Consider the following 15078-nt stretch of genomic DNA (forward strand, 5'->3'; position numbering starts at 1 on the left):
TCATGCAGGTATTCATTTCTTAGAGTGAAATTGCTAGTGAAATAGGACAGTAATAGTCCCGATGAAAACCACGATATATTAATTACATACAAACTGTGAATTTGTGCAAGAAGCATAAAGTGCTCACATACTTCCTGTATTTAAAAGCTGATAAGACTGAGTCACTTTGGAAACTAAATTAATTTGGGGAATTTGTTCGGGGAAACTATTTATTATTGCAGTTCAATCTTTACTCCTTCCAGCTGTATTTGCTGTAAGTAGATTTCATCTCTGCCGTGATGAGGAGCACTAAGTGTTGATTCTTAAAAGTACCTGGAGGTTGTGGTGAACACCCAACTTTTGCCTGCACAGTTCAAAGACTGCACAGATAAGGGGTGAAGAGCACTCTGGTCATGCTCGTCTCTTCAAGGATATCAAGATCCCAAAATAGGACAAGTTTGCGGCATTTAAGACCTGTGTACAAACAGTCCTCCTTCATTTATATGATTTCTTGGGGATGCAGCGGAAAGACTTCCTCCGGCCCATTTGCAAAATCCAGGATCAAACCGTGAAGTGGATTTGTAGCAAACACAGGAAGTGGCTGCAGGAGGGAAGGCTCCAGCCTGACCTGTCGCTGAGCACCTGGAGGCAGAGTCAGCTTCACAGTGGACTTGTCTGTTTGTTAAAGACCCTCGCGTAAGGATCTGGATTAGACAGCTGATGCGGCATGCGGAATTGGACTTGGATCTCAAGAACATCAAGCTGGTTGGCACGTCACAAGTATCCTCTAAAGGTCCCACCGTGCTGAAGGCAGTTGTCCACCTTGATTGGTTTGCAGAGATAAGCAGCTGCTGCTTAAACTCTGCCCTTCCAACTGGTGGAACTATTGCTCAATGGGAAGGGATGTGTGTCCGAGCTGTGGGCAGGAAGACGGTGGTAATGCTCTTACACATTTCGTACTAAGCTATGTTGCCCGCAGGGCAAGCTCGCAGGGAGTTGCTGGTACCTGCCATCCATCTTGACACTTGTTGGATGTCAAATCATCAATTATCAACTACCTTGGGCTAACTGAACTGACTCCGAGACTTGTTTAGCAATGGAACGTCAGAATCGAGTCCACCCTCTGCAGCTGTCTCAGTAGTCTGGGCAGGGCCACAGTATTCCAGGGCACTGCTGACAAACAGTCAGCCAGACCAGCTCATCAGCAGGACTTGGAAGGGCAGACCAGTCACTGAGGGCGGGCACTCTTCCCACTGAGCTCCCGTTAACCCTGCAAGTCAAGCCCTAATGGTAGGGTGATGCAACTCCACAATAATTTCAACTTTTGTCCTCTAAGGCAAGAAGGCGATAAATTGATGCATTCATTTAAAATGGTTTATTGGGGAATAATTGTGTTTATGAACGTGACATCTTCCTTTATATGCGCTTATACTAAATACCCCATTCTGCCAATGTTTACTGAAGAGGAAAAGATGTATCCATTACACTTTCTAATCAAAGTAAGAACCTGTATTACCAACCAGTATACTATATTGCAGTCCATGAAATACTATAGGTAATACAAATTTTCAAGGAATCATTTTAAGGTTTGGAGTGATTGAAAGCTGTTTAGTGTTTGGCGCAGACTGCATATTCACATGCAGGTCGATTGTACATGCACTTAATCAACTCATTGTTTTGCACACAACCATGTGCGGATTGCATACAATGATTGCCAATTGAGACTGCAATTGCTGAATGCAGGTACAAATAAAAAAACTCCAGAATCTGAGTGATAATTCTACCTTTCTTACATGCTTCATATCCTATAAGCGCAGTGTGGATTATTAAGTGTCAGTGAAGAACTAACCATAGGTGCACAATTATATATTTTTTACCACTGTAGACTCTTATTACGATGCACAAGTCCTATGCTTTTAAATAAAATCTAACTTGCTGACTAATAAAAAATATATTTTTTTAAAAATGTAAATGTATTATAAAAAATAAAAAAAGTATTTATACAAATAAATTGCTAATTGATGCCTTACTGCAATGGAAAGCTAGAATTTGTTTTCATTAGTTATTGAACGAGGAAGGATCCATCATTGCAGTATTTGCTTGTCTGTTAATAGCTTTTATGTTATCACTGTTTGTCGGACATTGTTGCATGCAGATTGGTTGCTGTGTTTGTCTCAAATACACTGTCATTCCACTTCACATTATATCCTGTGAAATGCTTTGGGATGTGGTTCTTATGTGAAAGGCGCTGTACCGAATGCCAGGATTATTATGATCAAAACGCTAAGACATTTAAGTTTGGTGAAGCAATGTGAAGATAAAGATAATTGCATATAACACCAGTCAGTTTCTTATTTGTACATTACACACGTATCTAGTTCTTCTCTGTATCAAAAGCATGTTCAGTGCATGGAAGTGGAACCTTAGTGATGTCTTGCACTTCACTTTAGAGGAAATTGTGACCACAAACCTAGTTTTAAGTTCTAAGAATCGAGTGTAATTTGATCAGAATCTGAAACCAGCAACAGCTTGCCTTGGCATCCTTTGTTTTCTGACCACAGACCAGTAAAATGAGAAGCTTTGGAATATTAATATAAACCTTATTATGTGGGTGGATATAAATAAATCTTTCAAGTTAAAATGATACAGTCCAGGATTCCAGTGGCGATAATATGCCTATCTATTCCCATGCCCTATAACCTTTATATTGCTATTTTGTATTGATTAAGCAGATACTGTTTAAGTCTCAATAACTTGTAATAGAATTAGAATAATTAATATTCTTGCGGTTGCAGGGAGAATTTTGTCATTAATATGGAAATTGTATGTTACTAAAATGGGGGAAATCTCAAGGCAAGTAGCCTGATAAAATTATAATGTTTGGTAAAAAGAAATGTCACCACATTTTTGGAGTGAATGGCAGGATGTTCGTTCCTTGGTAATTCTCCACTAAATCTTCTGTATTCTTGTGAAACGTTGCTCTAGCCTCTCCTTAGCACTAAAGCCTCTTGACTTTGATATTCACGGATATCTTCTCTGTATCCTCACCTTAGCCTTGACATTCTTCTAAAAGGGATGTCCAAAACTAGATACAACTGGGGGCCAACCAATAATAATCTGTACAGGTTTAGTATTACTTCCTTATAACGTAAATAGTTTTAATATTAATATAATGTGGGATTTTGTTTCTAATTGCAGGAGTAAATAATAACTTGCATATAAATGGTGCAATGTAAGTGCCTCAGAATGCTTTGCAACTTATAATGGAATAGAAGTCATAAGATTAGTTTGGATGAAGAAATGCCTTTTGGTCCGAATGAAGAAGGCCCTTTTTTTCCTCATCCTTCCAGAATACATATTTCACCCTCTTCCCATCGCGCCATGGAGCTTTTTTTTAAAAATGAGTCCAATGTCCTGGCCTCAACCACCCTTCTTGTCAACCTGTTCCAGTCGTTAATTACCCTCTGGGTAAAGAAAAACCTCTTGGTTTCTGTCCTGAAATTTTCCTTAGCAACTTTAAACTTATGTCCTCTGGTTCTACTGTTTTGATGCATCCTAAACTTTTGTTCTAGGTTTACCATTTCAATCTCATTAAAATTTTATATGAAGTCCTCTCTTAAGATGTATTTCATGATGAAAGAGCACTAGCTTGTCTAATTGTGCTCATGTGAAAATTGTATGTAGTAGCTAATCTGCACCATAAGCAACATTAAATTAAGTTGGGAATTAACTTGAATTTGAGGTAAATTTGAATAAAGAGCATATAAAACAGGATAACAGTGAGAAAGATATCACATTATTTTAAAATAACAATGTTTGTTGGAATCATAAGGGAGACAGAACCTAAATGAATAACTCAGTCAAACAATGAGATGATCTGATAAACAATAGGATACTTGGTTTAAGACTGATGCTCCATGTTGGTGAATTAAAAGTTCTGAAAAGCACTCTTGTGTTATAGGTTTTTCTGCCCTCCTCCATGTGTGTACCTAATGGGCAGTGGATGGAAGAAAAAGAAAGATCAAATGGAACGAGATGGTTGCAATGAACAAGAATCACAGCCATGTGCATTTATTGGGATTGGAAATAGTGATCAAGAAATGCAACAGCTTAACTTGGAAGGAAAGGTAGGGGGGCAGTGTGCTATTATTATCTGAAATGGGGTGTGGCTGGATTCTGATTATGATTGGTTTTAGAAATGTTTAGAGATACTCCTTCATGATGAGCATACTGAAAACTTTTTACATCTGGATGAAGTTTAGAATTATGGTAATGTTTTTCAAGGTATTTTTTACTTTAGAACTGATAATAAACTTGAAGCAGGTGAAATGTAAAGTATCAGAACTTAACCCTTCTACAGTGCAAATATAATCTTGGGTGAGTGGATTAATCTGCATTTCAGCAGATCATAAGATCTTTGAGGTCTTAACCTAAACCCATCCCAGATTTTGGGATGCTTAACAATATAATCATAATTAAGAAGTTTAATTCTGTACATTAAATAGCATTATTATTTTTATTATTATTTTAAATACATTTTGTGTTCATTGATTAATGTTTAAGATTGTGTACTGTTCTGTTTTGTTTTAAATAATACTAAAAGCCAGGCTTATAAACATAAAAAAAACTTGCAGTTTTAAAGAGTCTAAAATCAGATTTGTTTGGCAAAATAACTGAGGAAGAAAGAAAAATCAAAACAGTTGCTTGATGCATATATGTGCAGAAATTGTGAAGAATAGGATGCTCAAAATAAAAGAACAGCATTTGAGAAGAGAATGTTTATTTGAAATGCAGATTGGGGAGCACTTAATTCAAATTGATTTTAAGATCCTTCAACATTCTGTCAATCTTGCCATAGAAGTAGGGACACTTCCTTGTACCCAATTCCTACTGTTAAGTATTCAGATAACCTTCCCCTATTTTGGTTCGTGTGTGTAGCTTCGTTGGAGTCTTGCTGTTTTTACCCTGTTTGCAGCAGATTTGTTTTCGACACCAGATTTTTTTTTATAACTTTCTGTGAGTTGATTCACACCTCTATCTTTCTCCACAGGAAGGAAGGGTTAACAGGAAGTAAGATATCTCTACAATAAGTTTCAAACCTTTTAGAAAAAAGTTTTGTCCAAATGGCTATTTGACCCTTAAGCCCAATTTTCTTCTAAATTAACATAAGACAATATCATGGGTTTCACTGCACCCACTCTTTTATCACCAGGGGGAACATTCTGCACAGATAGAGAACTTCAAAGGTAATTCAAGCAATAAGTCCAGAAAATTTTTTGTTCCATATTTTGACTATTCAAACCTGGCTTCTTAATCTCCATGGACAGTAGTTTCCTACCCCCACCTTTCAAACCCAGACATAGCAACACAAATCATTGTGTGACCTGGAGCATTTTATCATTTCAATCTTCACCCATCTTTTCATGTCAGTCAACTCATTCACTGGTTGGTAAATCTGGTATACCTCTGTCAGGGAAAGAATAGTTGGACCAATTAATACTTTCGCCTACAAAATATTTAGTCAATTCACTTTATCGTGTATTTTATGAAGAGTCTTGAGATGTCTTGAAGATGCGATGAGGTGCTAAATCCTGTAGGTCAGTGGTTAGAGCGCTCGCTTTGCAAGCGAGAGACCTGAGTTCAATTCCAGGCAGAGGGCGAAACCTTGGGCGAGTTTCCTTACTCCACACGCCTAATAATAATCCCTCCAAAATAAAACAATAATAAATTGTTCATTTTCAATCTACGACTGTTTGTGGACATTGCTGTGCACAATTGGCTGCCGCGTTCGCCCACAAATATACAGTCAATTCACTTTACAGTGTGTTCTGTGAAGCGCTTTGGGACATCCTCCCGACGTGAAAAGCGCTATATCAAGTGCAAGGATTATTATTATTATTAGAACTTCAGAAAGAAGTTTGTGAGGCACATTTGGCTGTGTGGTCTGAGACGTGACACTATGTGACAGGCTATATATAAATGCAAATCTTTGTTGTGGTCAAGTAGTAGAAATCTTGCTCAAAAAGCAATTGCGGCCTTCTCCACTATCAGAAACCTCAGGACCAAGACTTCCTTTGTAAAGTGGTAAGGATTTATCTGGGGAACATGGATGAAAATGTTTGGGATTGTGGAGCTAACATTGCAGAAAAGAAGCTATTATGAATCTGCTTGACATTTCATAATCACAAACTAGTCATTTCTCGTGACCCTTCTCTATCCTCCTGCCCGAAGAAACCCATAAAATGATTTGAAAAGAGAAGTTAGCTGAGAAGTTTCTGTTGGTGTCCTGGCCAATAATTTTAGGCACAATGAGACCTACTTTAGTAGCCCTAAGTCTTGTTTCAAATGTCTATTGCTTTGTACACAATATTGCTAGATCTTTTATTCCAGAATGGGGGTGCGGCAGTTTGCAGTTTCCAATTTCTTTTGCAAGGATTGTTTCACTAGTCATAATAAATTAAGGTGCTAAAGGTATATCCTCCACCTCACAATTTTTCTGTTTACAAAAATTGCTTAGTTGATGCACATAAGATACTAAATTTATTAAACCATAGGCTGAAGGCACTTTAATCTAGGCAGCTGATTGATTTAACAATTTCTAAAATAAACAAACTAAACTGGGTAGTGGCGTGTAACTCCCATGCAAATCAGGACCCATCAAGATCAATTAATCTACTCAGCATTGGCTGCTTTGCCAATATTATTCAGGTTTCTTCTTTAGATTCTCTGTAAAACAGTAAACTGGAAAGTACTTTGTTTTGCCATGCGCATTCATTTTGCTTGAAAAGCAAGTGCAGCAATTCATAAATCTCCATTAATTTCTGTTTTACTCTTTTCTGTTGCACGCATTTGTGATGGAGTTTGAAAGAAATGAGGAAGAGTGGTAGATTACATAGCCTCAGTATGTTCTTCCTCAATCTTTGAAAGTTCAGTTTCCTCATACAAGGTTCTCTCCCTGCTTACCCTCTACCTCTCCACCTAATCATTTTGTCTAATCTTGGAGTTTTTTTTTGTTTGATTATGACTTCCAACTCTGTCTCTCCGCCTCCACCCTTGATTCCAGGTCCACTGTTGATCTGACCGATTGCCTGTCAGAATCAAGTCCTGGATGAGAGCTTTCTCCTGCTCCTGTCAGCGCCTTAATGCTTCAGGCTCTGACAACATCAATCTATATCAATACACACTCCACCTCATGGAGCCAGTGTGGAACCTCAGTGCCTTGTTTGACTCTCGACTACGCTTGAAATCCTGTGCTCTGACCTGTTCAGCCTTCCACCACCTCCACAACATTGCCCACATCCACACTACCTCTCCCCTCGGGCTGTCTCGACCTATATTCATGCTTTTATCACGTTCAGGCTTGACTACCCTAACTCTGCTCTCTGAGCCTATCAACGCTTTCCTCCACAAACTGCAGATTATCCAGAGCTTTGCGAATTCTTTCCTGCACTAGGCTCCATCAGCCGATCACCCCCATCCTGGCTGTACTGGCTCCCCATCCCGCAAAGGATTGAGTTCAAAATCCTCCTCACTTTTAAATTCCTCCATGATCTTGCCCCACCCTCCCTCTGTGACCTTCAAAAACCTTACCAAACGGTCCGCTTCCTTTGCTCAGCAGGCACCAACCTGCTTCACTCCTCCCACGTGCCTGCTCACATTCAGTGGTTGGGCCTTCAGTTTTTCTGCCCCAACTGTCTGCAACTCCATCGTGGAGTTCCTTCGTCTTACCACTTCAAGATCTGTTTCAAGATTTTCCTCTTTGACTGCCTCTACATTCATCTTCCCTCCCCACTCCATCTCCCACCCTCCTTGGCCCCCAAGTTTCCTGAATCCAACTCCCAGCTCTGGTACAAATCCACAATTGTCCAGAGCCTTGGGATCCCCTCCCGACATGAAAGGCGCTACGTAAATGCAATTTGTTGTTATAGCATGTTCATTACAATGGTCTTGGGATCGTGATTCCGCCTACGAAGACCCGAGACTGACCTCAAAACCACGATTGTGTGCGGGGAGCATTTCATAAGATCATAAGGAAAGGGATTTATTTATATTGTCAAGTGTTTTTGTCTCTGAGATGACAATAATCATTTATTTATCTGTTGAGGTTAGGATTATTCGTGGAGATGAGGATTCAAACTCAAAATGGGACACTTGAAATCTTAATAGATCCTTCAGACTTTTACAAAATATTTTAAAAAGTTCATTATTGTGTCTGAAAAGTGACTTGTGTAATCAGAGAACTGTGTCAAATAATTTGAACAACAACAAACATTTGTGAAGCTGTGATTTTGTTCTAAAGAAGCCTTTGGTTGCAGTTTAATAGACATTGAATCTTAAAAATACTTCCAAATTAATACATTTGGAGTGGCCTGACGTTTGGCTCTATTAATTGTGAATAGGAGTGTTATGGTGATATATTTTCAGAATGGAGCCTGGTATTTGTAGGTGCCAGCACTGCCTCAGGCATTTGCTATAATACTCCTCCAAGAAACATGAAATCGTAGAGCTCCATCCTGCATTCACAGTAACAGCAATTCAGGGAATGCTATTGAGAGGCAGATATTTTAGCCTTTTTTGAGTTCTGAATACCTGTATATAATATACATACTTTACTTCTCTGCTGTAAGGGGGGGATTACATTGGCAGGAATGCTTTTGAGAGAAGAGATAAGAAGCTTTGGGAAGAGTCAGAAGCAAGAAGTGAACTTGGAGTAGAAAGATTGAGCTCTATTATAGATAAAAAGTAATACGTGAATGAGTTTTAAATCTGGTATGAATGCACAGAAAAGGGTGGGCATGTAACCTATTTTCCACTTATTACTCATGACCATAACAATATTCTTTACCCATTTTGCAAAGAAAGCAGAACAACGAGAAGTGAAGTCCTGTTAGTGGGATTTCCTAAGGTCTATAGTGTGCAGGTATCATTGAAGATGGAGTCCTGTAGCTCAGTGGTTAGAGCACTCGCTTTGCAAGTGAGAGACCTGAGTTCAATTCCAGGCAACAACAACAACAAGATTCCATTTATAGAGCGCCTTTCACGTCGGGAGGACGTCCCAAGGCGCTGTACAGTTGGGTCAGGACCCGAGCAGGGGGGAAATGGTCAGGGTGAGGGGCGGGAAGGGAGGGGGCGAGGAGGGGATAGAGAGTCGAGAGGGGAGCTGAAGGCACAGTCAAAGAGAAAGGTCTTGAGACCGGCCTTGAAGGAGGAAAGGGAGGAGGCGGCGAAGGCACTGGGGGATAAAGTTCCAGAGCCTAGGGACTGAGAGGCTGAAGGCCCGACCACCGATGGTAGGGCGGTTGGGGTGGGGGACGTGGAGCAGACCGGAGCCAGAGGAACGGAGGGTACGGGCAGGTAGATAGGGGGATAGTAGGTCAGAGAGGTAGGAGGGAGCAAGGCCGTGGATGGCCTTGTAGGTGAGGATGAGGCGAAACCTTAGGCAAGTTTCCTTACTCCACACGCCTAATAAAAATCCCTCCAAAAAAAACAGTAATAAATTGGTCATTTTCACTCCATGACTGTTTGTGGGACATTGCTGTGCACAATTGGCTGCCGCGTTCGCCCACAAATATTCAGTCAATTCACTTTACAGTATATTCTGTGAAGCGCTTTGGGACGTCTAGAAGACGTGAAAAGCGCTATATCAAATGCAAGGATTATTATTATTAAGATATGGAAACACTGAATGTCAGTTCTAAGAGGATTATAATATCTGACTTGCTGAGCTTTTTTAAGTAAAAAAAATACATTTAAATAAGATCATATGTTGAAAGTATCCACCATGAGCTGAGATATAAAAACCTTGAAGTTCAATTTCCTACAAAGCAACTTCACCTTCTTAACCTGGGACAGAAATCCATATATCCATATGCCTTTTGGCAAACATAATTCCAGTTATTAAAACATCGAAATGCAGAATGGCAACAAAGTACGACACATAATTCATTATTAAGTCTAAAAATTGCTATAGAAAACAAATGTTTTGTCAATTGCAGAATATTTAAATATTTGCATATTAAATTATTAATGACATAGCAGGTGTGACTTTCTTGAATTATTTGTCTATGAGGGAGAACGATAAAGGGGATTCTACTGGGGAGATATTACTACTCTTTACATCGTTGAAAGTTGAAGCTTCTATATTTAAAATCTGTGCAGAAGTATCTAAAATATTCTGTCTCGATAATGAATGTAAACAATCTGATCCAAATGCTTTGCCAATGCTACTCAGTTGCTCATGTGTTTTGGAGTTCTCCCTCATGCTGTCTGACCAGTGTCAGGGAGAGCCTCCCTCCCCACATTAGCCCTGTCTGACCAGTGTCAGGGAGAGCCTCCCTCCCCACATTAGCACTGTCTGACCAGTGTCAGGGAGAGCCTCCCTCCCCACATTAGCACTGTCTGACCAGTGTCAGGGAGAGCCTCCCTCCCCACATTAGCACTGTCTGACCAGTGTCAGGGAGAGCCTCCCTCCCCACATTAGCACTGTCTGACCAGTGTCAGGGAGAGCCTCCCTCCCCACATTAGCACTGTCTGACCAGTGTCAGGGAGAGCCTCCCTCCCCACATTAGCACTGTCTGACCAGTGTCAGGGAGAGCCTCCCTCCCCACATTAGCACTGTCTGACCAGTGTCAGGGAGAGCCTCCCTCCCCACATTAGCACTGTCTGACCAGTGTCAGGGAGAGCCTCCCTCCCCACATTAGCACTGTCTGACCTGAGCGTTCAGATTCCAGCCAATAACGGACAGCTCCCTGACCTGCGGGGCTGTGATTGGTCAGTGAGGGCGGAGCCATGATCGGGAGCAAGGGCTACGATTGGTCCAAAGGGAGCAGTGCAGTGATTGGTGTGTGAGGGGGAGCTGGGATTGCTCCACAGGGAGTACAAGCTGGATCTGCTGGGAACGGTGCTCCAGTTAATGTCTGGTGCTTCGTTTGCTTTTCCCTTTTCCCGCTATCGACCTGTGGATCCCAGTTTAGGAACGAATGCTGTAGACTGATTTGAAGTCAAGAGTAGCACTGCAATGATTCCCAGCGACTCATTTAGCGTTAGTTTTACTTTTTAGTTCACTGTGGCTCTTGATATTTTCATTTGGGACATGAATGTTGTAGTGAATCGGAGATTGCCCTTGCACCTTGCCTAGCCATATGAAACCAAAATAAAACAATCTGTGACTTTTCTGGGTGTATTTCACTTTCCCTGACTGTCTTGTTTCAAATTAAGCTTAGAGCGTGAGACAAAAACTTCATTGCGTTTTTATTGGTTCAACCATAGTTCTGATTTGTTTTGCTTGAAGCCCGCACAGCCAGTAACCGAAGTGCAGGAAATCAAATACAATTTCTACCAATTTTATTTCCAACAACGTAAGGTCTAAGAAAACTGAAAAAATTCTGAAAATGCACTTTTTCACTATTATCCTGGTAATTTGAAGACTGCACCTGTCATAAAATATGACTTCCATTTTGTTCTTGTGGAGTGGCAAAAAGAAAAAATTAAATTTTTGATATTTTCTAACTTGGTACAAGCTGCTCAATCTCCAGGTTTTCCATTGAGTGTCTTTCAGTGGTGGTAGGCTTGTCTCTGCCCAGGGAGGTTTCAATCTCTTTCTACTTTGTTAGTTTGTTAGTAAAGTTATCTTCATATGAGTCATTTGGTAAAATTCTACTTCCTGTCCTCTAATATGGGGAAAATCCTTATCACGAACCAGCAGTTTTTGTGAGCCTTATTTTGAATCTTAACCTTTGTTCTTTGCATTGGAATACTTTTAGAACTAACAAAATGGAAAAAGGATATCTGTTTGTTCACTTTTTCAAGAAAATGAGGTTTAAAGGGAATTGAAATTTAGCGAAAAACAGATTTATAAATAGTGTCAACATCATTTAATGTTAAATGATTGACTAAAACGGTTTGTTTTATAATATGTGAGGGCTTTATGATGAGTGGACCCAATTATATTAAAAACAGAACTTTCTGGCTCGGGTTCGGGGTTCAACAGAAGAAGCTACTTGGAATAATTACATCATTTGAAGAAGGTTCTTAACGTCAAGTTCTATAATGGAAGAAATTATCTATATTTGTTTACTAAAACAAATTTGCATAATTATTTTGGTGTTAGCCTTTCCAGTTTTTGATTTTAATCTGTAAATTAAACCTGTGCAAAAAGTAAAAACTGATTTTAGATGTGCAGCCTGCACGCATGCACAATAAGCAGGAAGTGATGTCCATGATAACTTTATGACCCAGAATTCAGCTAATTTACTAATTTAATTTACTAATAAAAGTTTGCTTAAAAAATGTAAATAAATTATAAAGATTAAATACATGTCTATTATCTGTCTAAACTTAAAAAAATCAGGCTCTTTGCTATTAATTCTAGGTTAAGTCTTTTTTCATATGAAAGGGAAGAGAAAATACATTTACCAAAAATAATTTGTGACTCCCGGTGAGTCCTGGTTTAGCAGCCACCAAGAAAAATAATTTAACATTTGGTCTATTGTGAGGGAAGATCACTGACAATTCTGCTGCTTCCGCACCTCCATTGCTCAATGTGGAGGGACATGTGCCCAAGCTGCGGACTGAAAGTTGATGGCAATACTATCACCCATTTCATGCTGAGATGTGTTGCCCACCAGGAAGTTCCTTGTACCTACCATCCACAAGTGACGGCTCAAACCTATACTTGTCGGATGGCGAACGATCAACTAGTGACTATCCTCCAGGTGGTGGGGGGGGTAGGGGGAGTTAAGTGGCAGCTCTTTGGAGCTGAACTGGCTCCAATGACTTGCCTGGAAATGGAATGTCGGAATCAAGCCCACCCTCTGTGGTGGTCTCAGTTGTCCGGTTCCTGAGCCAGACGAGTCTGCAGTTTTCCAGGGCACTGCTGATGACAACACTGGCTCATCGGCAGGAACGGGAAAGGCAGACGAGTCACTGGGGGCAGGGAGTCATCCCATTCAGTTCCTGTTAAACCCTGCAAGCCAAAGCCCTAACGGGTAGGGTAGTCTTAACTGGACAAGCAGCAGGAAAGTATCAATATCAATGGCAAGCAATGCGGTTTTAGCTGGTTAGACTCCAGCAGTACCCCAACGTACACTCTGGGGTTCCCAAGCCTTGGCACTTACCAATCTGCGCCTAATAGTTTCTGGAGTTAGGTAAGCAGGCTGTGTCCCTCCAGGGAGAGAGTGCGCATTCCGTTCCAACAGTCTATCTATCTCTGGGATTTCCATGTGTAGGTGGGATGCATGGAAATCTCAGCTTGGTTTGGATATTCTTAAGCATGGTGATGGGTTTCCGCATGTGTCAGACATCCAGCTCACCCAAAAAAAATCCAGAGATTAAGTAAACCAATTCCTGTGGGTTAATGGGCTTCAATTCCAAAATGGACTATTTGCAGAAGCATTTATCAATAGTACAACAGAAAATATATGAATTTGTTGTGCCTGATGCTGGGTCTCTAGCCTCTGAAGAATTCTTCCTTGGATTCCCACTTTATTTCAATCTACCCCCCACCAGGCTTCCAAAGGAATATGTAACCTAGATTGTCCTGATTGCTTCTTGGGCTAGTTCTCGGACTGATCCCTGATGAAAAATCCTTAAATTCTGTTCTCAAGATCATAAGATTGGGGTTTGGATGAAGAAGGCTCTTCGACACATTTAATTTCATCCCTCCAGAATACCCACCCTACTCTTCTCCCATCACAGCATCAAACTACTTTTTAAATGAATCCAGTCTCAGCCCTCCCGAGTAAATAACAATGTTTTGGTATCTATCCTGAAATTGCCTTTTGCAAATCTAAATCTACATTCTACTGTCTTGATGCATTGTAAAAGTATTGTTCTGGGTTACTCAAAGCTGACAGTTGCCATGAATTGTACAGGGCTCAGATCATGTTTTAATTTGCTACCAGAGAGAGTATTAGAGTTATCTAGGATACAGGAAATAACTTATTTGTGCTGTTGTGTGCTAACACATTTGAAACAAATTGTATGTGGATGTACGGATCCCACTCAGTTATTATGTAGTTGGGATTATGAAACACAATCGACTCTGTCCTGTTCGGACAGGGCATTGCGTCGACATGTCAGAAAGAATTGATGTGTGACTGGTTTCCATTGTTGCTTCCAGATAACAATATGACATTTAGCAGAATTATTCTTTGGCTTTTGCTGTAATTCCTTGTCAGATCCTCTCTGTTTAACTTGAGGATTTTGGAGAGATTGTCTTGTGTGCGAAAGAGAATGAGTTGGGAAATATTTCTCCATTGCTTATCACAATTTTAATTTTTCAAAAACAAAATGCTATGACAATCAAATTCTTCTTAACCCTAATTTGGATAAGCAAAATGACCTTTATTCCTGAATTATTTAGTTAAAATAAAAGCACAAAAGTATAGTACAATAATGACTCTAAAAGGACTTCATAATCATCAGCTGGTTACACAGTTTAATATTTGAATCGTCAAAGAAGTATAGATTAATACTAAATTTAACAAAATATCCTTGTTCACAAACCCTTACAATTTAGCCTTGACAGGAAGAAAGAAAGCTGGCACAAGACAGCAATGGGATAGTTTGGTGTGTTGGAAGGGAAAGTTGTTTGATGTAATGAGCTCTTAAAGGGCAGGCTCCCCAAAACATTACTGGCCGCTTTTCTAAAAAAGGTGTAATTATGTTCATAAAATTGCTTAAATTGCAATTGAACCAGTTCCATAAAGCCTCATTTTATCATGTTGTTCATATCAGCAATGTTGTCCATTTTTCTCTTCTTTATTGTACAAAGTCTTTTTTTGTCCTTTTTTTATTTCCACAGAACTATTGCACAGCCAAAACATTGTACATATCTGACTCCGACAAGAGAAAGCACTTCATGTTATCAGTAAAAATGTTTTATGGTAATAGCGACGACATTGGTGTCTTTTACAGCAAACGGATCAAAGTAATCTCCAAACCTTCTAAAAAGAAACAGTCCTTGAAAAATGCTGACTGTAAGTATATACATATTTTGCTGCCCAATCTGAAATATTCCATCAAATAAAAAAGTTTCACTTTCAAGCTTTAGAAGTATACCTTATTGTGTACATAACTTTTCACACTGAAGTTTGTAGC

At 39.8% G+C, this 15078-nt stretch overlaps 1 protein-coding gene across 1 annotated transcript in view; it reads left to right on the top strand.

Moving 5' to 3' along the window:
• Window positions 1-15078, top strand: part of rbpjb (recombination signal binding protein for immunoglobulin kappa J region b) — a 59011-nt gene that overhangs the window by 30318 nt on the left and 13615 nt on the right. The window contains exons 4-5 of the mRNA XM_042341145.1: window positions 3941-4106; window positions 14783-14957. Coding sequence (XP_042197079.1) covers window positions 3941-4106; window positions 14783-14957 — 341 coding nt within the window. The remainder of the gene's footprint in view (window positions 1-3940; window positions 4107-14782; window positions 14958-15078) is intronic.

This window comes from Callorhinchus milii, unplaced genomic scaffold (genome assembly GCF_018977255.1).
Source record: "Callorhinchus milii isolate IMCB2004 unplaced genomic scaffold, IMCB_Cmil_1.0 Scaffold1, whole genome shotgun sequence".
Classification (NCBI taxonomy): Eukaryota; Metazoa; Chordata; class Chondrichthyes; order Chimaeriformes; family Callorhinchidae; genus Callorhinchus; species Callorhinchus milii.